General features: G+C 40.4%; 2 protein-coding genes and 1 gene segment (V, D, J or C); 1 reads left to right on the forward strand and 2 right to left on the reverse strand.

The window, feature by feature from the left end:
* The window catches only part of zgc:103625 (methyltransferase-like 26 B), a 52,278-nt gene that overhangs the window by 19,744 nt on the left and 7,457 nt on the right, over positions 1–25,077 (forward strand). The window contains exon 7 of the mRNA XM_053851397.1: positions 3,109–3,221. The gene's annotated coding sequence lies outside the window, so the exon portion shown is untranslated. The remainder of the gene's footprint in view (positions 1–3,108; positions 3,222–25,077) is intronic.
* Positions 1,209–11,060, reverse strand: LOC128751363 (uncharacterized). Its single transcript, XM_053852331.1, has 14 exons — positions 10,616–11,060; positions 10,137–10,430; positions 8,345–8,689; positions 7,725–8,033; positions 7,266–7,653; positions 6,124–6,248; positions 4,679–4,999; positions 3,883–4,482; positions 3,521–3,805; positions 3,047–3,373; positions 2,653–2,964; positions 2,020–2,307; positions 1,804–1,952; positions 1,209–1,546 (listed from the first exon to the last, which is right to left on the reverse strand). Exons 1-14 carry the CDS (start codon positions 10,677–10,679, stop codon positions 1,538–1,540), a joined length of 3,816 nt encoding a protein of 1,271 aa, XP_053708306.1. The 5' UTR covers positions 10,680–11,060; the 3' UTR covers positions 1,209–1,537.
* LOC128751364 (immunoglobulin heavy variable 1-46-like) lies at positions 14,777–16,959 on the reverse strand. The segment is given in 3 exon segments: positions 14,777–15,081; positions 16,527–16,823; positions 16,894–16,959. Coding segments are annotated over 3 exon segments (660 nt in total).

The following is a 25,077-nucleotide window of genomic DNA, read 5'->3' on the forward strand; positions in this document are numbered from 1 at the left end:
GTCTTTTTTCCTCTTTAGTCCCTAGTGGTAGGTGCCTTTGTCTGCTTTTCTGTTTTGATCAAAATTAGGTAAACCTTAAATGTGAAAGCCGAAGGGCTCATGAAGGCACCTGTAAATACATAATGGGTAGATGGAGATGTCGCTTGCAGAAAGGTCAAAACATGATTGTGATCATGTCACATGGGCTAGTTCACTCTCTCTTGCTGCGGAAAGATTTACTGTCTTTATTTGATGGCACCCATCAAATAAACATAGTAATATGAAACAATGATTTTAGGTTGACTGTGTTTAAACGTTCCTGAAGAGAGAACAACCACTGGGCTTGTGCTCACACTGTATTAATTTATATTGCTCCCTGATATAAGAGTCTATTCATCAATATCAGTTGAGTTGGTCCCTGAATGGAAACAGCAGTAATGGGTTCTCCCAAGGGGTGTTTTAGTACAGGAGTGCATGGTTGTACTAGACAGGGAGACGCTCTCTGGCTGCCTGCTGGGCACGACGCCCTGCCTCCCTGCTCCAGGCCCCATGGCTCTGAGACTGGCAGCAGCCTGCCGTGTCTCCATCCCAGCAACAGCGTCACAGATTTTGGCTGACAATCACATGTCTTCAGCCAATCACTGCGCAAGCCGTGCCAGATCACTGCAGATGTGGCCAATAGTGAGTCAGTGTCATCCCTCCCAGATGTGGAATTCCAACAAACCCACCATGAACACATGTATGTTCACTACCCTGAGTCCAAGACTGAGTATAAATATGTTTCTATAAGCATATTTAAAGACGGAAGAGTTTGTGTGGAAACGTTTCCAGACCCGTTCCAGACGCTGCTCTCGCTCATGAGGACGGCAGACATCTCCTGCTGTGCTTTGTCACACTCTTGTGGACAGTTTGGGCTATAAGTGGTTGATTGATATTGTCTGAGGTGCCATTAATATAACATTACAGCTGCCTTTGTCGAACGTTTTAATTCAAGTTTGACTAAGGAGCACCGTCCCAATCTGTTCGGTCTACCTTAACTTTTGCTGGGTCTCAATAAGACGGACTAAATTTCTGATTTCTCATTCACCAGCTCACAGTTTTTATGTCCAGAAGACAAGCTCGGTTTTGACTTATTGAGAGGAACATCCTGCAGTGGTGTCCAGAAGCACAAAGAGGAAACACTTGATATACAGACACTTAAAAAGCTGAAATGAGACTTTATTTTCCAAAAATATTATTTACCAAAGCAAAACAAAAGACAAACTTGTATTTTTGTAATTTTGCATGTTCCAAAACGTAACTCGGCAAACACAATTAAAGCCTTAAACACGCATGGCAAAATTAGAACAATTATTCGATCACTCTCATAAAAGAAGTGAAAAAAGGGTTGAAAGAAAATGTCTACTGGTAAATGAGATTACATCTTCACAGATACAATAATTCAAGTCCGATGTATTCTAAAATTCCAATTTTTCTATTCACAACAACTCTCCATATGAATTGCTATTTTCCTACTTTAAAAACATCAGTGGTTTATTTGACAGAGGAGCTGATGCCATCATATGATCTGAAAAGAAAAAAACACACACATTATATATGTATTGGATGTGTTTTCGTTTTTGTGGTGTTTTTGTAATTTTGCTTGCAAAATAACAATTCATTGAAGTTAAAATGAAGATTCAACTGCAACTTTGCTGCATCATAGAAGCTGTTTGTTGACTTGTATTTTTAAGCCTAACAGAATATAATTTGCAGCCAGAATAGTTCCGGAACAATATCCACTTTGATTCAGGGTTATTTGGGAGCTATGGACTGAAGTCCTACCTTTATTATAGTGGTGACGACTGCATAGATGGTAGAGAGGATAAAAAGAATGAGGAAGGCCAGAGACGTGTACCAGGCTTCCCCTCCCAGGTCTTGACTTACAACCAGATTAGCAAGTCCATCCATGAAGTCACAATCCTGCATGGTCGCTGTGGACACACACTTGGGTAAATGACTTGCAGCTTATTTGACAATGTAGCGGACGGACAAAGGTACCTGGTCTGGACACATTCAGGACTAAAGTGCTGGTCACATGTTCCACCTTGCAGGTGTGAACAGCGCCAGGTAGCCAGTAAGCCGGTGAGAGGCGCAGTCGACTTTGGATGCTGTATTTTCCATCAGGGCCTCGGATAGGTTCACTTGTATTGAATCCCAGAAGTTCTTTGGTGCCGTCATATGTCCAAGTGATGTCAATAGATGCTGGACTGAAGCCAGACACCAAGCATACAAGCTCTCCAGGCCCTTGTAGCAGGGCAGCTGTCGGCTTGGTGTGGCTGAGTGACGCTGGGACGTTGAGGGAAAAGGGAGATAATCATGATGATGTTACAACAAAACTAGTGAACACAATTATGGTGGCTAGAATGAAACTGTAGATGCAGGATCTAATTCGTCGGGATCTAAGTGAGACATGGGTTTTAGTTTTTTGGCAAATTCGGAATTAAAATGACTGTTTCATGGATCACACACTTTAACTTTCAATTTTCAAATACGTCGCTAGAGGGCCCAACTCCAACTGTTATAGAACTGTATTTTGTCTAAGAATAAGACGAGTTATCAGTTGAGTGTATTTACAGATAAGTTATTTATTCAATAAAGAATTGTAGCACATGATCGATAAGAACGTCTCACCAAAGATGTCCCTTATGGAGTCTCTAGACGGCTTCCGTGATGAGTCATGTCTGGCAACACATGAGTAGTTGGATTCATGGTCTTCAGCTCTTGATGCATTGAATCTGCTGATCACTGTATAAGTATCTGTGGCTGTGTATCTCCATGCTGGACTGTTGGTGAAGGCAGTGAGCGGAGCTCTTTCCCCATCTTTCTCCCAATACACCAGAATGTCAGGTGGGAAAAATCCAGAAACTTGGCAAACAAGTGGGATGATTTCCGACAGCTCGGAGGGAGAAGGTGGGATTATTGTCACTGTTGGTGGACGCAAATCTTGGAGGGGATAGAAAGAAGCCCACAGCTGTTATTATTTTACAGCGATAACATTTGCTCTATGATTTTCCTGGATTCTTACCTTTGGACTTGCTGATGAACTCCTCATGGCCTTCAGTGGAACATTTGTGTTTTGCTTTGCAGGACACCTGTTTATGTGCGTCCCACTTCACCTTGGACACATTGAGGAAGCTTTGCTGAGTCACCGTCCCATTCCTGTGCTTCACTGGTGGCTCCAGTTTGGACTTGTGAGAAAGGTCAGAACCATCTACTTTCCAGGTGATGGAAAAACCATTGAGCTCATAACCTGCTAGAAGGCAAGTGACCATGACTGGGCCCTGGTTGTCGTTCTCCTGTTGTGATGGTCCCCACACATACACACCAACAAGCTGGCTTGATGGCGGGGTCACTGGGAAACATTAGAATTCAATCAGATGCATTCGTTTCTGAGGCTGCCAAGATTTTAGATTATTTACTGTAAAGAACAGCCATTACTAAGGCTCAGCAAAGACCCTGTACTATTGGTGTTTTATTTTGTGTCAACTTTTTAATGTACCTGAGCAGATGCTGACGGTGGACTTGTTTGTTTTGCTCAGAGACTTATCAGCCACTTCACATGTGAAGGTCTCTCCTGATTCCCACTCAGTTTGGATGATGCGCACTTCACTGGTCACTTTCATACGTCCATCTGAGCAGACACTGATGTCATAGGTTGAGGGTTGTTTTTCCTGAGAATTGCTGAACCATTTGATGTGTGGGTTGAAGCCTTGTCCAGTGCAGAAGAGCCTCTGGGGTCCTGACTCTGCGCTGGGAACTAGAAGGAGCTCCACTGATGGGTCCTCTGGGAGGCAGGAGAAGTCGTAGATTCACATGAACGTTTGAATGAATTGAATTGGAAGGAAGGAGGTCGGCTCTCACCAAAGATTCTGCCAGTGGGTTCTGAATGGAAGCTGTCAGAGAAGCCTTGATTCACAGAGCAGGTGAACGTTGAGCTCCTGTCCCAGTGGCCTTCTGACACTTTGAAACGTCTGGTGATTGAGTGGAGATCTGAAGACTGAGGAAGGTTTAGAAACTGTTTGTCGGCTATCTCAAGTCCATTGGCCTTGATAGAGATGTAAGCGTCGATGGAGGAGAGTCCATTGACTGCACACTCCAGCACAGCAGCATCTCCTTTTAGGAAATCTGAGAGGGATCGTCTGATCTCCACTGATGGAGTGGTACCTGCTACAGTAACAGTTTCTTCTTTCATGGTGAAGCAGGGATGGTTTGCAACACATTTCAGCTGCTTCAGGTCTCTCCAGCCATCAATGGAAACAGACAGGTTACTTATGACATGGCTTGAGTTGGTCGCCTGGCTCACTTGGTTGCTCATGGGTTGCTTGCCATCCATCATCCAGATCACAGTGACTGCTAAGGTGGTCTGAACTGAGCATGTCGCAGTCACATCAGAATACCCCGTCATTCCTGTCTGAAAGCTGGGGATCTGCACATGAATTGTAGGAGAAGCATCTCTGTGTGCTGCAAGAAGATAGTTATTCACATGTTAGTGCACTTCGTTGATGCTTCATTGTATCCTGCTTGAAAGAACCGCTGTGGTGCTGTGGCTGACTCATATGTTCTTTCACATTGCTACGAATATACAACCAAATTACTTTTTATTTAGTATGATTACTGCAGCGATTCTGCCACGACTGAAAATGCTTTGTCTACTTACTTCCACAGATACTTGCTGTCTCCTTGAATTCTTGTTTTTTTTGGGTTGATATGCAGGTAAATGTTGAACCATTGTTCCACTTTGACATATCTGGCTCAATCTCACTGCTCAGACTGAAGGTTTTTGGGTGACCACCAACACTTTGATACTTCTTTTCGACCACCTTCACATCTGAGAGTTGTTGTCCGTCTCGTTGCCACTCGACACTCAGTGTGTTTGGAAAGAAGTCGCTCAGTGTGCACAGAAGCCGGACAGCAGAGTTGTCAGATTTTCCTTCCCTAATAGGAAGCAATGTGATTCTTGGAGGGAGAATCCTTTCTTCTGTGGATGAGATTGAATCATCAGTACATCTCACATATGATGTTGAGATTTTGAAATGATCTCCTCTTACCTTGCCTCCCTATTCTAAGTGTGGTATCTCTGAGTTTATGCTAGATGGCGCAGTTGCACCGCTACACTTAAATAGTAGTGACGATAAGGCTGTAGCTCGCTCAAAGGGAAAGTGATGTTTCATAGAGAAGTGAAAGAGAGCCAGGAGCTACAGTGCAGAACAGGCTGCAGGTGCGAGGCGTGAGACAGAAGCACAGTGCACATTTAAATATTTCACATCCCCTTCAAAAAGTATGACATTCATATCTGACACTGACCAGAGGGGTATCAGTTCTAGTGTCAGGTTTTAAAATACTTAAAGACGACCATCGTTTTTGGCTGATCATGCTTCGTTTATTCCAGGTGCTGCAGAACAAAATGCAAAATAATAGCACATTTATTGTCAGGTCAGATACAAAATAGATATTCACATGGTTTGCAGGGGAGAGAAAGCCATTCATCAATACTGCATTTATATTTAAAAAAGGTTTTATAAAGGTTATATGTAGACACAGAAACACAAAAACCACATGCAAAACAATGATCATCTCATAAATCTTGTGAATCTTTTGTGACAAAACAAACATGGTATCAAGTCTTACAAAATAGTTTTCAAACCATCGTGTGGTGTCATTTCACCTGTGAATCAAGATGGAAAAGTGTCAGAAATATTTTATGAATGCAGTCATCCATATTGATTGGCATTTCTTAAGTCAGAGAAGAGGTTAAGACGTTAAGATACCATTTAATGCATGACGATCAGCTTTCATTTCTTGTTTGGATGCATTTAATGTTGAATAATAGTGGAAAAATGCCAGATATATCAGTCATAAAATGCTTTTGTGACTGATGTTGCTCTCATGCAGCTTCCTATTTTTATTTTATTATATTGTATATATATATATATTATTTTTATAACGCTTTAACACGTTTTTTGTACTAAGACATCAACTACTTCCTTTGTCCTCTAAATTCTTTGTGGAAGAAAATTGATTATATTCATGTCCATTTTGAATCGTTCTATAACATTAATTCAACAAATGATTTCATCATTATTTATTATAGTAGAAACTTACCTTTATCACAATGGTGCCGATGCTGAACATGAGGGTGATGAGGAAGAGGAGGATGAAGGTAAATGCAGTCCTGCCCAAGTGATCTTGCTGTGGAGCATTTACATTGCAGTCCACAAACAGGAAATCTGAGGAGACAGTCATATACAAAACATGGTGAGTATATACATGAAGAATCTTCATCAGTTTTACATATATATATCAATAGGTATTCAACTCACTCACATGGTCAGCAATGGCATGATTCATGTCATTTTAGTATAATAACACAAATTTAAGTTGGTGACATGGTCGGATATGGCACAGCAAAATTTAAACCCATCAAAATAACCTTTAAATTCTAGCAATGTTATTTTTTAAATGAAAGTCAAATTTTCAAATTCAACTAAATAAAGTGTTGCATGAAAACAGCACTGCAGTTCTGAGATGTGATGAAGTGGCTGTCATATGTTTTGTCAAATCTATCCATACAATGACGTAGTATACTACAAATACCAGACAGTGCCTTTCTTTTTAAGAAAGTAGTACGATTTTCTCTTGTGAACTCATTCAAAATGAGAGCTTGATTTTTGAGGGAAAAAAGAACATAAACACATCTTAACTGGGTTTTCTCTGGTTAGATATATAGTATGTTTTTGTCTACAGAGTAAGACTGTAAGTTGACATCATTGAAAGAAATGCATTTTGGTATTATGAAAAAAGTAGTTTGGTATGGCGGTTTCCTTTCTAAACGCAAAGCAAAGTTACTTTTAAGATGTAATAGAAGGCTGGTGACCCAAAGTTGCTTATGAAAGACTATGTTGAATGTCAATTTCAGCCGAATTTGGACAGCATTTCCATGATTTAACAGTTTGGCATGGGTGCAAGACTCAGTTGAGGAAGCACAAAACAAATGTACATATGGACGAGTCACAGAAGATACTGTTATGTAGCTAGTTTGGTCTAAACATACAGTGTTTTCACTGGTGACAGAGCACACAAACTGGACACACAGCTTTTAGTAAAGACTTCACAAAGCAACATACATAAGGACTTTTTATTATTTTTTTTTTATTTTGATTTGCATTAAAAAGGTAAAGACAACATCATGTCAAAAGCAGCAAACATGGAACGACATACAGCAGACACCACAACAGAACATCTACTGGGTCTTGCACCGATCAGCTAGGTTCATGTTGAGGTTGACCATGTTGACTTTTTCGAATGATTTGGACCCAATGGACCTGACGATGGATTTTGTAGTGTTGACCACAGATTCGTGGTAAACAACACAGCTATATTCCACGCCGCTGCTGTTCCACTGGTCAACATTGAAAGACAATTGGGAGTAGGCCGAATACAAGCCATTGTTTAGGACCGGTTTGGTGGTGCTTGACTGGTAGAAGGCCGGATCTGCTGGCACGTCGTCGACGAGCCAAGTAATAATGATATCCTCGGGGAAGAAGTCTTTGACAAAGCAAGTCAGGGTCACCATGCCTGTTTGACTTTGCTCTACTGGAGGGAACATGAAAACCGCTGGTCGATTTTGTTTTTCTGAAAGATAGCACACATCGTTCCATGTTAGAAGACCTATATCTTGAGCGTAACAGGATGAGTTTTCTTACCAGCCCGTTTTGTGTATTCCTTTGTCAGTTCCGGCAGCTCAGAATGCTGGACAACACAGGTGTGGTGGACCCCTGCTGTCCACTCGTCAAAGGTGATGTCCATAGGGAGGCTTATTTTTCCAGTTTTATCTTGCTCAGGCCTGACAGAGTAACCGGCCATGTCCTTCCAGAAAATGTGTGTCACGCCCTTCTTGTTGATATAGACATCACAGATTAAGCTTCCTTTCTTTTGAATTAACAAGTTCTCCGGCTCTGGGGGGATGATCTCGATGTGCAGATCTCTCTGCTCCTTCTCGCGACAGTCATTCGCTGTGTGACGCATTTGATAAACAGTTAACTTCTGACCAAGGCGTACTGAGAGGTTCCAGATCCCAAAAACACATTCACTTGTGAGACAAGGCTACATCTTCAAGTTGCAGTATGAGCTGTTACAACAGGAGTAGGATTAGGTCAAGGCAGAGACTTAATAAGGGACTATGAACTGTAAAGACAAGTCACTCTCTTGTGATGGGCCGAACCCATTTCCAGGCTCCCCCATCGCAGCCCAGGCTTGCTGCACAAGAGCGACAATCACAATAGCAGTATGTTATGGCTCACACTAAAAGGCAGGATTTACTCACCAATTGGGGAAGCGGCCATGTGAGTCACTGATGCGTTCACATACTGATCTCCGATTTCACCTTTTCCCTTAAACTCGCAGGTGAACTTTGCGTTGCCAGACCACTCGCTGGATTCAACGGTGAGGAAACTGGCTGCACTGTACACCTTCCCGTCTTGCCTGTCTTTGACTTTGGAGGCAGTGGTGATCTCGGTTTTGCTGGAGGTGATTTCTGCGTCGTCCTTCAGCCACTTAAACTCGAAAGTGTTTGGCGAAAAGTCATTGGCAAAGCAGGCGAAGAAAGCCTCGTGAGAGGAGGCCTGAGAGGAGGCCACCAGTTTAAGAGTTGGCAGGTTATAAAACACCTCTGAAAGACAGACAAAAGCAAAAGCAGGATTTATTCGCATATGCAGAAGCGGATGACAACACGTTCAGTTCAGGGCAGGTGGGTTCAGAGTCTCCCACAGTCTGAAGAGTTGCTTCTGCATCTACTTGGACTGTTCAGACACACAGATGGAACATGAGTAGATGTTAATTACCAGCACTAGGGGTCAGTAAAAGCAGAAAAAGAAGAAAAAATTTGCAGAGATCAACAGCTGAATGATCTTGTCTCGGAGAGCAGGGAGACACATGCTCACTACAGCCTTATCTTCACATGGGTCCAGTATGACAGACAACATCAGCACTTTCTTTCATCCACTCATGGTCTTGTGTCTTTAAATTCAGATTCAGATACAGTACAAGCTGTTTCTTTAGCGTTGTTATTTAAACACTGGAACAAATTAAGCTTCATTCTGCCACTTTGAAACTTTGAAGCTCCACAAAGTAGACATATGAGTGTTATTTTTGTTTAGATATTTTCTCATTTCATATCATTTTAATGGTCACACTTCTGATTGGGGAGCATAGATGAACTATTATGAAGATAATTACGCACTTATTAACTATTTGATTTAAGCTGCTATTATTTAAGCTGTTTACACTGAACTTTCAGTGACCATTCCAGGGCAAACATAGTCAAACGCAAATTGGTACTATATTATGATTAATTACATGCTATTATGTTGCGAATACACATACTTTTTAATTAATGTGATGAGTGATACCATACATATTATAATTTGATTTAAAATTCATTTTCATAGTCATAATAACATGATTTTACATCAGCCTTAACTTCTCAATGTATCATATTGTTTATTTTATTTTATTGTTTATTTTTAGTTTCAGTTTTTTCAGATTTATGAGATTAACTCAGCACAATATTTGTACGTTTAGTTTAACATTACAACATCTTTTTTCATTACGTTAGCAGGTTAATTTGTTGCTGTTGTGGAAATAGCTTCTAGACAAGTTATTTGATCTTCATGGTGTTCATGAAAGTGGAATTAATATAATGTCTTCAGTGCTTTAAATTATTTCAATTAGAACAGAGATTAATGGACATATTCTTAAAGATATATACATACATACATACATACATACTGTACATACATGCATCTTCGCTTAACTACCTTAATAGTGCATTTTCCTGCTATTGATTTCCCTTATACAGAGGCTACATTTCAGAAGCATGTTTATCGACTTACATAATGTAAGAACCAAAATAAAGATCAATAAATGTTCTTTATGTTCATCCTACACATATTCATTCTCTTATTAAGTTTTAAGTTTTCTCATTAAATAAAAAATGTATCATTATTATACAGCTATGACCATGACCATCAGCCTGACAAATCTGTTTTAAAAACAATATATCACAGTTGGAATTTACTGTCAAAGTTTGGTTTAAATATGAGAAAATGAAAAATCACCTTGTCTTTGGAAAGACTTAATATCTTCTTCTCCATTGTGGGTTGTTTTGCAGTAAAAATACTCTTTGCTGTCCCAGTCCTGTCTGCGCACTTTCACTTGACTGATCCCGGTAAAATCATTGCGGTTCTGGATGGTCGGATACTGGATGATGTCTGTAATGGCCGTGTCTCCTTTGGTCCATGCAAAGGTCAGTGAGGACGGAGTAAAGCCAGTGGCCAGGCAGGTCAGGGTAATGTCTCCACTGCCAGTGTCGCATGGCAGAACGGGAAAAACAGTCGGTGCCTTTATGGCGTCTGAAAAAAACACAGACAACTGTGTTTGACATGCGTTCAACAACTTTAAAACGAGTTATAACCACAAACAATATTAATCAAGTCACTGCAAACAAAAAAACAAACAAAAAATATTTTGCTTAATGTTGCTCATTTGGGAAACAATCAATCTTACTTTTGTTTAAAGAATTTAGGGATTTTCTTACCTGATGTGACTGTTACAGTTGTGCCTCGTCCCCAGTAGCTACACAGTGGAAGACTTGAGTTCATGTCAGTGGAAAAAACCTTTCCACTTTCTCTTTTAACGCCATTCCATTTTCTCGATATATTTTCTGATCTACTCTGTAAGAATGTAAGTTACGACAAGAAGCTGCTTCTAATTCATCAAAAAAGCAGAAGTTCATTATGTAGAAATATGGACTGCTGTGGTCTTGGTCTGGTCTCAGATGTTTCTTGGAGCAGCTACACTGTTGTTTACAGTCTCAGAATAACACCCTATCAGAGTCTGAGTGACCCAGTTTTCCTGGTCTTTCAAAAGATAGATTTATTGCAGTACAATGCCGACGTGTGATGAAAATGGAACTGTATATTTGCTTCTTGCTGAGGGGGCGAGGTCTTCTCCATGACTAGAAGTAGTGTCTCTACTTTGAGTATTTGCTATATGAATGACTTGCACCCAAGAAGTTTCCACAGCGAAAGAAAATTATTTTAGGTCTCCTGTGGGCCATTGAGTGCCATTGGTAGAGTAATTCCATCCAGAATGTGTCAACGTGAGTCGCATCATCCAAATATACTAATGTATTGTAAAAATTCTGCGTTGTTTTTGTAACTATATGTCATGATCAGTCTGAAGGTTAAAATTGACAGGCTTACATTGGCGCTCCTGGTTCATGGAGTGGCAGATCTCTTTCCACCAGCATCAGGCGAAAGGTGGCATGCACCGTCCTGCTGTTTTTCTTGGAGGTTTAGTGTGATTTGTTTTTAATTGCAACCACCAATTGGTACATCTGTCAAGATGACCACAGGATTATGACTCTTCATGTAAAGCGTAGTCAAAGTCACCATGCGTTTCTAATCTTCGACAAACGTGCCAGGAGACATTTGAAGGGGCCCAAAGACCCAGTTCTCTATCATGAGGAAAAACAATGGATTGAGTTTGTTCTTTAGGTGAAATCCTGTGAGGAGAATATCTGAGCTCCTGGACCACTGCCACTTATCTGATGGTGCAGTTGCTTCATATGTCATGATGAATCAGCAAGCACAACTTACTTTGCAGGAGTCATGGAAGCGCTGCATCCTATACATTGTTAGGTCCGTTCCGTCCCTCATGTCTGTGAGCAGCTGCAGCTCAACCACGGCAGGTTTTTGTACGAGCATATATCACTGTGGCCCAACCTCACAGTGTTATAGCCTCGTACAAAAACCTGAGCCGAATAATGGTTACACCCCGAAATGGGATCATTTTTAAAACTCAATTTATATCCTCCAGTTTTACATCTTCTAATCTTTAAATATATCAGCAACCATGGTGTACTCTATCATCCCTTTGACTTTGTATCTGATGGACTTTTCATATGAAAATAAATATTCTCCCTCTATGAAACATGAGCTAGAAACCTGAGCTTGAAGGGTTTAGAAAATGTTCAATTCTACAAATACAGAGCTTAGTACTTCATGCTGCATGTAGAAGATGGCTTTATAAATGCAGCTATAAATGCAAAAATATACAGCCAGCAGATTTATAATTGAACTGAACGTTTTCTTTCCTGCCAAAACTGACAGTGATCTCATGTAAATGTTTGGTAGACCTGGTTGAAACTCTGGTTAGATGAATGAATGAATGTTGTACATGTACATCAAAACATGTACATCAAAACATTAAAGGTATTTTACAGCTGTTAAGTATTTGCATGGCATATTTGAATGACTGTTTTTGTGGAACAGAAAGCAGACAGTTGCAAAACCTAAAATATGAAGCTGTCGAATCCCTCTGAATTTGTTTAGAATTTAAATTTATTGAAAACCTTTTTTCATATATTAGAATTGTCCGATGGAAATTAATTGTGCACACAAGGCTGCAGCGATGAGACACCACATCAGTGATGTCACATCCTGGTTACAACATATTTGTTTTGTTTTTATTAGATAAATATCAAGACAGTACTAAATTCTGGCATTGACTCATATACCGAAGTTATAACTGTATTTCTTTATTGAACCACCACCAGGAGTGTGATTGTGGTGTTGATGTCTCCCGATCACTCTCACTGTATGTGTGTGTTCATGCTGATGATGGTGTGGACGTTTTGCCACAGTGACAAATGTTATCGTGTACCAGGATGATTGGCTGACATCCATTTTTAATGTTGTGCCTGAGTGATCATGAAGTGACTGAGTGGTATCAAGTTTTTTTTTTTTTTCATGACTGAAGCAGCGTTAAACAATCCTGTTCCTCAGGAGGACCCCAGTCCTCAATGATCCTAAATGTTGGAATGGTTTATTTAGGTGACTTTATGTATCTTTTCATTTTTATTATCAGTAGTGTTATTTCTGTGTTGGCGCTGTGCTCATGAGGGACTGTCAAGGCGCCTTAAGGGGATCCTCAGGTTGCACCATGACCAGATCAGTGGTTCCTCCACTGCAGTGCTGGCAGCTGTGGAGGTTGTTGTGCAGCGTGTCCTGTGTTTTTACACACTGTGTAATATACAGAAATAAACTGCAGAGTCTTCTGTGGTCAGACGGTTGAGCTGCAGATACACAGTGCTGCTCGGGACGTCTTGAGTCATAATGAAGCGACCCTCAAAGGTGCTGGCATATTTTGTTGTGAGTTTTGAAGGATGAATCCACCCAATCCACTCCAGACCTTCACCAGGCTTCTGTCTTATCCAGTTATGATAGTAGGCTGACATATTATACCCCGAGGTGACACAGGAGAGTTTGACTGTGTCTCCAGGCCTCTTCACCTCAGAGGAACTCTGGTCCAGTCTGATCTCTGACCAGACTCCTGGAATCAATAATCAGCATCAACAACAAGCAAGAAAAACAGTGGTGTGTTTGTCTCAATCAAGTCTCACCATGAAAACCAACTATGCAGATGAACCAGCAGAAGATCATGATTGCTCTCTGTCGCATGAGTTTCAGGGACTCCTATATTCCCAGCTCACATTTCTGAGCCAGCGTTTATGTCAGAGAAGGTTTGCATAGCCCTCCCTCTACAGGGAAATAGAGACATATTTACACATGACAGCCATGTTTGTGAGGACGACTCCGCCTCTCATCCACAGCCATGGAATCAGGTCTTTGTCTTTCACATTCAATTTTTCCATTTCATTTTCATTTTGCACTCAGTTAAACATTTTGAATACATTTGAGCATTTATTTTATTGAACTGGTAACATGACATGTTTGTTCAGTTTCATGTGAGATTCATGGTCCAGTTTATACGTTTTATTTGGAGACAAAGTTATAGAGATGATTGAATCCAATAGTTGCTGTTGTAACTAGTGTACGTAATGGATCTATCTTTTCCCTCCAACATAGTCGTGTGTGATATTTAAGAGCGTGGGACCGCATGGAGCATTGTGCGTCGGGGCGAGAGAGCAAAAAACAAATTTTAATTCCAAATAGCCCCCCATGTGTGGACCACTGGGTGCGGGGAGACGGGGAGACACGATGTCAGTTGTTCTTCATGGCCCCTTATGTGCCTCTCCTTCTGAGTGATGGTACTGAAAGTCACTGTGACTAAAACGCTAGGATGTTTGATGGTCAGTAAATACAATGTGACACATTGTTGAATGTAGAATGAACGGAGTGCCATCCCATTGCGTACCCTAAAGCCAACCATGTTTTTCATGTGTCGCGCTGCCAACGTGCGACACTGAAGGCTGCCTTCTTTCAACGCAAAAGGCCACTTTCCCAATGTTAATATATGACGCCATGGGAGTGAGGAGATGTTGCAACCAATGTTTATAATAGTGTTTTAAATTATTTAAATTACAACAGAGATGAATGAGCATTTTAGACAATTAAATGATAGTATTAATACTTGTTCTTACAGATTATTTTTATAATTTCCTGATCACAGAAGTTACATTTAGGAAGCATGTATATTATGTAAGAACCAGAATAAATATCAATAAATTTTCTTCATGTTCATCCACACACATTTCTTCTCTTTTGCCCACTTTTGTCTGTGAAGTTTCCTCTTTGCTTGAATAAAAAATGTATTGTTATTATTCACAACTATGACCGTACATTTTAGCAGCCTTACAGTTAGTTCTAGATGTATTTTAAAAACTATATATCACAGTCGGATTTTACCGTTAAAACTAGTTACAAATATGATGATTTGAGGTAAAAAGTAATAATCAAAAATCACCTTGTTTTTGGAAAAAAGTCATTCCTTTTTTTTCATTGTGGGTTGTTTTGCAGTAAAAATACTCTTTGCTGTCCCAGTCCGGTCTGCGTACTTTCACTTGACTGATCCCAGTAAAATCATTGCGGTTCTGGATGGTCAGATACTGGATGATGTCTGTAATGGCCGTGTCTCCTTTGGTCCATGCAAAGGTCAGTGAGGACGGAGTAAAGCCAGTGGCCAGGCAGGTCAGGGTAATGTCCCCGTTGCCACTGTCGCATGGCAGAACGGGAAAAACAGTCGGTGCCTTTATGGCGTCTGAAAAAACAGACAACCATGGAAGCGCTGCATCCTATACATTGTTAGGTCCGTTCCGTCCCTCATGTCTGTGAGCAGCTGCAGCTCAACCACGGCAGGTTTTTGTACGAGCATATATCACTGTGGCCCAGCCTCACAGTGTTATAGCCTCGTACAAAAACCTGAGCCGAATAATGGTTACACCCCGAAATGGAATCATTTTTAAAGCTCAATTTATATCCTCCAGTTTTACATCTTCTAATCTTTAAATATATCAGCAACCATGGTGTACTCTATCATCCCTTTGACTTTGTATCTGATGGACTTTTCATATGAAAATAAATATTCTCCCTCTATGAAACATGAGCTGGAAACCTGAGCTTGAAGGGTTTAGAAAATGTTCAATTCTACAAATACAGAGCTTAGTACTTCATGCTGCATGTAGAAGATGGCTTTATAAATGCAGCTATAAATGCAAAAATATACAGCCAGCAGATTTATAATTGAACGTTTTCTTGTAAGTTTCCTGCCAAAACTGACAGTGATCTCATGTAAATGTTTGGTAGACCTGGTTGAAACTCTGGTTAGATGAATGAATGAATGTTGTACATGTACATCAAAACATGTACATCAAAACATTAAAGGTATTTTACAGCTGTTAAGTATTTGCATGGCATATTTGAATGACTGTTTTTGTGGAACAGAAGGCAGACAGTTGCAAAACCTAAAATATGAAGCTGTCGAATCCCTTTGAATTTGTTTAGAATTTAAATTTATTGAAAACCTTTTTTCATATATTAGAATTGTCCGATGGAAATTAATTGTGCACACAAGGCTGCAGCGATGAGACACCACATCAGTGATGTCACATCCTGGTTACAACATATTTGTTTTGTTTTTATTAGATAAATATCAAGACAGTACTAAATTCTGGCATTGACTCATATACCGAAGTTATAACTGTATTTCTTTATTGAACCACCACCAGGAGTGTGATTGTGGTGTTGATTTCTCCTGATCACTCTCACTGTATGTGTGTGTTCATGCTGATGATGGTGTGGACGTTTCGCCACAGTGACAAATGTTATCGTGTACCAGGATGATTGGCTGACATCCATTTTTAATGTTGTGCCTGAGTGATCATGAAGTGACTGAGTGGTATCAAGTTTTTTTTTTTTTCATGACTGAAGCAGCGTTAAACAATCCTGTTCCTCAGGAGGACCCCAGTCCTCAATGATCCTAAATGTTGGAATGGTTTATTTAGGTGACTTTATGTATCTTTTCATTTTTATTATCAGTAGTGTTATTTCTGTGTTGGCGCTGTGCTCATGAGGGGCTGTCAAGGCGCCTTAAGGGGATCCTCAGGTTGCACCATGACCAGATCAGTGGTTCCTCCACTGCAGTGCTGGCAGCTGTGGAGGTTGTTGTGCAGCGTGTCCTGTGTTTTTACACACTGTGTAATATACAGAAATAAACTGCAGAGTCTTCTGTGGTCAGACGGTTGAGCTGCAGATACAGAGTGCTGCTCGGGACGTCTGGAGTCATAATGAAGCGACCCTCAAAGGTGCTGGCATATTTTGTTGTGAGTTTTGAAGGATGAATCCACCCAATCCACTCCAGACTTTCTCCCGGCTTTTGTCTCACCCAGTGATGATCGTAGGCTGACATATTATACCCCGAGGTGACACAGGAGAGTTTGACTGTGTCTCCAGGTCTCTTCACCTCAGAGGAACTCTGGTCCAGTCTGATCTCAGACCAGACTCCTGGAATCAATAATCAGCATCAACAACAAGCAAGAAAAACAGAGGTGTGTTTGTCTCAATCAAGTCTCACCATGAAAACCAACTATGCAGATGAACCAGCAGAAGATCATGATTGCTCTCTGTCGCATGAGTTTCAGGGACTCCTATATTCCCAGCTCACATTTCTGAACCAGCGTTTATGTCAGAGAAGGTTTGCATAGCCCTCCCTCTACAGGGAAATAGAGACATATTTACACATGACAGCCATGTTTGTGAGGACGACTCCGCCTCTCATCCACAGCCATGGAATCAGGCCTTTGTCTTTCACATTCAATTTTTCCATTTCATTTTCATTTTGCACTCAGTTAAACATTTTGAATACATTTGAGCATTTATTTTATTGAACTGGTAACATGACATGTTTGTTCAGTTTCATGTGAGATTCATGGTCCAGTTTATACGTTTTATTTGGAGACAAAGTTATAGAGATGATTGAATCCAATAGTTGCTGTTGTAACTAGTGTACGTAATGGATCTATCTTTTCCCTCCAACATAGTCGTGTGTGATATTTAAGAGCGTGGGACCGCATGGAGCATTGTGCGTCGGGGCGAGAGAGCAAAAAACAAATTTTAATTCCAAATAGCCCCCCATGTGTGGACCACTGGGTGCGGGGAGACGGGGAGACACGATGTCAGTTGTTCTTCATGGCCCCTTATGTGCCTCTCCTTCTGAGTGATGGTACTGAAAGTCACTGTGACTAAAACGCTAGGATGTTTGATGGTCAGTAAATACAATGTGACACATTGTTGAATGTAGAATGAACGGAGTGCCATCCCATTGCGTACCCTAAAGCCAACCATGTTTTTCATGTGTCGCGCTGCCAACGTGCGACACTGAAGGCTGCCTTCTTTCAACGCAAAAGGCCACTTTCCCAATGTTAATATATGACGCCATGGGAGTGAGGAGATGTTGCAACCAATGTTTATAATAGTGTTTTAAATTATTTAAATTACAACAGAGATGAATGAGCATTTTAGACAATTAAATGATAGTATTAATACTTGTTCTTACAGATTATTTTTATAATTTCCTGATCACAGAAGTTACATTTAGGAAGCATGTATATTATGTAAGAACCAGAATAAATATCAATAAATTTTCTTCATGTTCATCCACACACATTTCTTCTCTTTTGCCCACTTTTGTCTGTGAAGTTTCCTCTTTGCTTGAATAAAAAATGTATTGTTATTATTCACAACTATGACCGTACATTTTAGCAGCCTTACAGTTAGTTCTAGATGTATTTTAAAAACTATAAATCACAGTCGGATTTTACCGTTAAAACTAGTTACAAATATGATGATTTGAGGTAAAAAGTAATAATCAAAGATCACCTTGTTTTTGGAAAAAAGTCATTCCTTTTTTTTTCATTGTGGGTTGTTTTGCAGTAAAAATACTCTTTGCTGTCCCAGTCCTGTCTGCGCACTTTCACTTGACTGATCCCAGTAAAATCATTGCGGTTCTGGATGGTCAGATACTGGATGATGTCTGTAATGGCCGTGTCTCCTTTGGTCCATGCAAAGGTCAGTGAGGACGGAGTAAAGCCAGTGGCCAGGCAGGTCAGGGTAATGTCGCCGTTGCCACTGTCGCATGGCAGAACGGAAAAACATTCGGTGCCTTTATGGCGTCTGAAAAAACAGACAACCATGGAAGCGCTGCATCCTATACATTGTTAGGTCCGTTCCGTCCCTCATGTCTGTGAGCAGCTGCAGCTCAACCACGGCAGGTTTTTGTACGAGCATATATCACTGTGGCCCAGCCTCACAGTGCTATAGCCTCGTACAAAAACCTGAGCCGAATAATGGTTACACCCCGAAATGGAATCATTTTTAAAGCTCAATTTATATCCTCCAGTTTTACATCTTCTAATCTTTAAATATATCAGCAACCATGGTGTACTCTATCATCCCTTTGACTTTGTATCTGATGGACTTTTCATATGAAAATAAATATTCTCCCTCTATGAAACATGAGCTGGAAACCTGAGCTTGAAGGGTTTAGAAAATGTTCAATTCTACAAATACAGAGCTTAGTACTTCATGCTGCATGTAGAAGATGGCTTTATAAATGCAGCTATAAATGCAAAAATATACAGCCAGCAGATTTATAATTGAACGTTTTCTTGTAAGTTTCCTGCCAAAACTGACAGTGATCTCATGTAAATGTTTGGCAGACCTGGTTGAAACTCTGGTTCGATGAATGAATGAATGTTGTACATGTACATCAAAACATGTACATCAAAACATTAAAGGCATTTTACAGCTGTTAAGTATTTGCATGGCATATTTGAATGACTGTTTTTGTGGAACAGAAAGCAGACAGTTGCAAAACCTAAAATATGAAGCTGTCGAATCCCTCTGAATTTGTTTAGAATTTAAATTTATTGAAAACCTTTTTTCATATATTAGAATTGTCCGATGGAAATTAATTGTGCACACAAGGCTGCAGCGATGAGACACCACATCAGTGATGTCACATCCTGGTTACAACATATTTGTTTTGTTTTTATTAGATAAATATCAAGACAGTACTAAATTCTGGCATTGACTCATATACCGAAGTTATAACTGTATTTTTTTATTGAACCACCACCAGGAGTGTGATTGTGGTGTTGATTTCTCCCGATCACTCTCGCTGTATGTGTGTGTTCATGCTGATGATGGTGTGGACGTTTCGCCACAGTGACAAATGTTATCGTGTACCAGGATGATTGGCTGACATCCATTTTTAATGTTGTGCCTGAGTGATCATGAAGTGACTGAGTGGTATCAAGTTGGGTTTTTTTTCATGACTGAAGCAGCGTTAAACAATCCTGTTCCTCAGGAGGACCCCAGTCCTCAATGATCCTAAATGTTGGAATGGTTTATTTAGGTGACTTTATGTATCTTTTCATTTTTATTATCAGTAGTGTTATTTCTGTGTTGGCGCTGTGCTCATGAGGGGCTGTCAAGGCGCCTTAAGGGGATCCTCAGGTTGCACCATGACCAGATCAGTGGTTCCTCCACTGCAGTGCTGGCAGCTGTGGAGGTTGTTGTGCAGCGTGTCCTGTGTTTTTACACACTGTGTAATGTACAGAAATAAACTGCAGAGTCTTCTGCGGTCAGACGGTTGAGTTGCAGATACTGAGTGCTGCTCGGGACGTCTTGAGTCATAATGAAGCGACCCTCAAAGGTGCTGGCATATTTTGTTGTGAGTTTTGAAGGATGAATCCACCCAATCCACTCCAGACTTTCTCCCGGCTTTTGTCTCACCCAGTGATGATAGTAGGCTGACATATTATACCCCGAGGTGACACAGGAGAGTTTGACTGTGTCTCCAGGTCTCTTCACCTCAGAGGAACTCTGGTCCAGTCTGATCTCAGACCAGACTCCTGGAATCAATAATCAGCATCAACAACAAGCAAGAAAAACAGTGGTGTGTTTGTCTCAATCAAGTCTCACCATGAAAACCAACTATGCAGATGAACCAGCAGAAGATCATGATTGCTCTCTGTCGCATGAGTTTCAGGGACTCCTATATTCCCAGCTCACATTTCTGAGCCAGCGTTTATGTCAGAGAAGGTTTGCATAGCCCTCCCTCTACAGGGAAATAGAGACATATTTACACATGACAGCCATGTTTGTGAGGACGACTCCGCCTCTCATCCACAGCCATGGAATCAGGTCTTTGTCTTTCACATTCAATTTTTCCATTTCATTTTCATTTTGCACTCAGTTAAACATTTTGAATACATTTGAGCATTTATTTTATTGAACTGGTAACATGACATGTTTGTTCAGTTTCATGTGAGATTCATGGTCCAGTTTATACGTTTTATTTGGAGACAAAGTTATAGAGATGATTGAATCCAATAGTTGCTGTTGTAACTAGTGTACGTAATGGATCTATCTTTTCCCTCCAACATAGTCGTGTGTGATATTTAAGAGCGTGGGACCGCATGGAGCATTGTGCGTCGGGGCGAGAGAGCAAAAAACAAATTTTAATTCCAAATAGCCCCCCATGTGTGGACCACTGGGTGCGGGGAGACGGGGAGACACGATGTCAGTTGTTCTTCATGGCCCCTTATGTGCCTCTCCTTCTGAGTGATGGTACTGAAAGTCACTGTGACTAAAACGCTAGGATGTTTGATGGTCAGTAAATACAATGTGACACATTGTTGAATGTAGAATGAACGGAGTGCCATCCCATTGCTTACCCTAAAGCCAACCATGTTTTTCATGTGTCGCGCTGCCAACGTGCGACACTGAAGGCTGCCTTCTTCCAACGCAAAAGGCCACTTTCCCAATGTTAATATATGACGCCATGGGAGTGAGGAGATGTTGCAACCAATGGTCCCTCAAATTTTTCATATGACTGAGCAAACAATCTGTCTGATCGTTCATCTGGACCACTGTGAGTGATCTGTCATTGTCGGCTGTGTAGACAGCTGTAATAGTTTATAAGCGCTTAAAAATATATATTTAAAAAAGCAATTTGCACTGGGTTCCTGAAATGAGTGTTGAGCACTCCAATTCACGACCTTGTCATTTCTTTCACGACACAAAGCCTGGGATTACGTACGAGGATTGGAAGTCCTCAACTGCTGTGTGGTGTCTTGTCAGTTACTCATGTCCACAGACATTACTCAACACTAAAGGTGACCTTTTTTAACCCCAGTGTGCCCTTTAAGAGTACTTCCTTTTTTTGTCAGAAATGACCGTTATGGCTGTGTATACCGTTACAGCCAGGAAGCAATAACCACAACCACAGCTGGTTTTCAGTATCGGTCCAAGTCTTTCTCAACGTCTGTGCTTGGGTCGGATTTCAAGTGTTCTGTGGTGATGGAAGTTCATTTTATTCAGGAAGAAGGCAGGTCGTCAACTGAAATGTTTTGATCTCACATGACATGATGTTGAATCAGCATGTCATTCATCCATGTTCTTCTGCTGTTGTGGGAGCAGCAGTTGATTCCCAGAGGCCCAAGCTTTCCTCTCCCTTGAAACCTTTTTTAGTGATATAAGGTCTTCAGCACACCCTGGGTTTGCCCACTTGTCGCTCGTGTCCATCATCTAATATCATAATGAAAACCATGAGACAGAACAGTGTGTACAGTCAAAACATTAAAAAAAAATATTTATTTTTTTTAGAAAGTAGAGTCAAGCGTTAAGTGACGGTTCGGATTATTGGTCAGGGTGTCGATGGCTTTAGAATGTGAGTAAGAAGTGAATTCGTCTTTTGCAAGTCATACTCTTTACTGTGAAATATTCACCACATTGCTTCACTGTATGACAAAAAGAGAAGATACATCGTGTCCTCCTTAGCATGCCGTGAAGAGCTGCTTTAAAAATAATCCAAAAGTTTGAATAGAGCAGGTGTGTGTGCTCATGCATATACCACTTCCCCATTTTGTATCACACACACCCAGTTAGTTAAAAAAACAAATATAAAAAAATCATAAGGTTGTTTAAATGTGCTTTTCTGTGTTCTCAGCTCATCATGGGTGAAAATGTCAATGTGAGAAATAAAATCAGAGGTGTAGGTTTATAGGAACATGTAGATTCTTCTTAACATTATGACCAGCTGTGTATGATTCTGTCATCATAGCATTCAAAACAATGGAAGGTAGATAAAGTAGTGGTCCCAACAAGCATTCATGACTCTGTTGGCCCACTTTTGACCACTAGAAACCAACATTGACCCAACATTGGTGAAACACACCAAGGTAACTGGCACTGAAGTCATGTCAGCAACACAGTCTTCTCAGAATGTCTGTCCAAATTGGTCACATCTGAATTGAGCTATCTTCAGTGGTGAAATCTTTGGCTGAAGAAAGAGCCTAACCCAGACTGAATATTTACCTTTCAGTTTGTTGGATTCAATAGTTGTATGCATGTTCACACTGTTCTACTTAACTTCTTTTCTCTTTTTCTAAGTATGAGTTTCATGACTTACAGTTTCTCCAAATAAATAAATAAAAAGAAAATGGAGGCGCCTATCTCACAGGTGGGAAGACTGCGCCCCTTGTGTGGTCAGAAGAAAACTATAAGTCATTACATATTTTGGAAAAACACCTAGGAAAATAGTGCCTTTATACCCTACATATTCACGTTTTATTTATTAGTTTATGAACATTTCCCCCACTTAAAGCATTTTTTTAAAGCACGTTTTGACATTCTTTAAATAAAATGTTTGTAAAATAATAAATTCATTTGCCCTCCTGTGATCAAACTTGTGCTGTCATACGGAAGTCCAACCTTGATCTTAAAAAAAGAGTTCCCATGAAAAATGCTCTTTAGTAGCAGGCATTATTATTATTATCGTTATTGAGTATGTTTGAGTCATTCTGTATGTTATGCACACACATTTACAGACTACTGTACTGTGTCAAGACCAGGAGGAAAATTGCTGTCAGTACAATATAAATAGCAAGTATGCTTTAACGATAGGGTCGTGTTTGAAGCCGGGCTGCTTTTGTGTTACAGAGTTGTGTGGAGTGAGTTTGATAAGGACAAAGACGGATTCATAAGCTTCATAAACATAAATCCATAAACATCAACATGAACTGTGAGTTCTCATGTGTTTTCAGGGGGTCGGAATTAACCGCAGTTTTTACATTGCAGAGCAGCTCTTTTGCATGGACCCCAAAAGAGATACTCCTCTATTTGCATCACAAATTCAACATCACCGTTAGCTGACTTCCTATTATATTACATCATATCAGATGTCCTTTATTTGTCCCACATTATGCTGTGCACCAGTGATAGTGATAGAGACTTCAGACGGAACGTCTCAACTACAATGCATTGTGAAGTTTAAGTGTGTCATTCATAGTGTGATGTTAGTCTTACATTCAAATTTGTTGGCTGCAGTTGAGTCGTTCATAGTTTTGGTTGTCATGTCATTTCACTCATGACAGTGTTTGGGCGGGCGGATTATGAGGATTTGTTGTTTGTTTGAATCTGTCAGAGGTTTGTCAGAGTTTTTTTTCCTGCTCTTTGGCGCCTCTTGGTGGACATAACCTGAACCTCCAACTAAAATTAAAATAATTCGTCTCATGGTACAGTAGCTTGTCGTGAACGGTTGATATTTAAACATAAAAAAAAGAAAAATAGACGGAAGTGAGTTTTGACGCTATCCAGAAAGTTATCAGGACTCAGTTGTGAATTAGTATTTTTTAAATCGTCACACAAAATTAGTATTTCAACATGACGATCAGTGCAAAACTGACTGGAGCAGAGCGAAGCATCATTTCCGCGCTTGCAGCGCCCTCTGTGGGATTTATTTTTCCTAACGCGCTCTACAACAACTTTTTGTCCAATGCTTTCTCAACAATAACGTGTCAATTGTATGTATTATCAGTGTTTTATGGCAATATTACTTTTACTTTACACAAAATCTTGAAAACAAACGCCAGCATTAAAGTATTTTATGAGCTACTGCTGTGAAGATGTTGATCCCCCTGATAGAAACAGTATTCATTTGTTGATGTTCAAACTTAATACATATAACCATAACCCGGTTTATGTTTGAAGCTCAGCTCAGGTGTAGTTTACATGCCAAAGCGTCACTATATTGGTTTGACAGCTTATTCTGACATCATGAGACATTTCTGGACCAATAGATAACAAGGAAACATAAGCAGAGTCCGACAGAAAGGCTCTCTGATCTCTATTATTAGATCACAAAGCCTTTCTACAGTATATCAGAGTATAAGACTTGCGGTCCTAAGACTTGGACCGTCATCAGATCCACGATCAACACCATTTACATGAGTTAGTTCCACGTTTCACTTTGTCATTCCTTAAACTAAACGTATGGCATGTGTTTCACCTATTATTCATTGTTTATCGTCGTGAAGTCCATTTAATTCAGTGGAGTGAAGATGAGACGCTCCAGTCTGCATTGTCACTCACACACATACAGACCCGAGCAACGCTATTGGTGGCAAGAGCCACGCAAAAAAATATATATAAATAAATGGTGCACACATTTCTACCTATGCCGCTTGATATTTCCAGGAGGATCATGGTAAAATGTATGAATTTTAAAAATACATGCACGAGAGACATACGCCGGACACGAACCAGCAAACTTGTGACACACAGGGATGTACTTTAACCACTATACTGCCGCTAAGTCACATGACCAGCTGTTCAGGTGAGCCTTACATATTTGTAGGATGTGGCTCTTTTCAGCAACACAGTAAAGCAATGTGACTCTTAGCCTCTGACAGGT

This window comes from Synchiropus splendidus, chromosome 19 (genome assembly GCF_027744825.2).
Source record: "Synchiropus splendidus isolate RoL2022-P1 chromosome 19, RoL_Sspl_1.0, whole genome shotgun sequence".
Lineage (NCBI taxonomy): Eukaryota > Metazoa > Chordata > Actinopteri > Syngnathiformes > Callionymidae > Synchiropus > Synchiropus splendidus.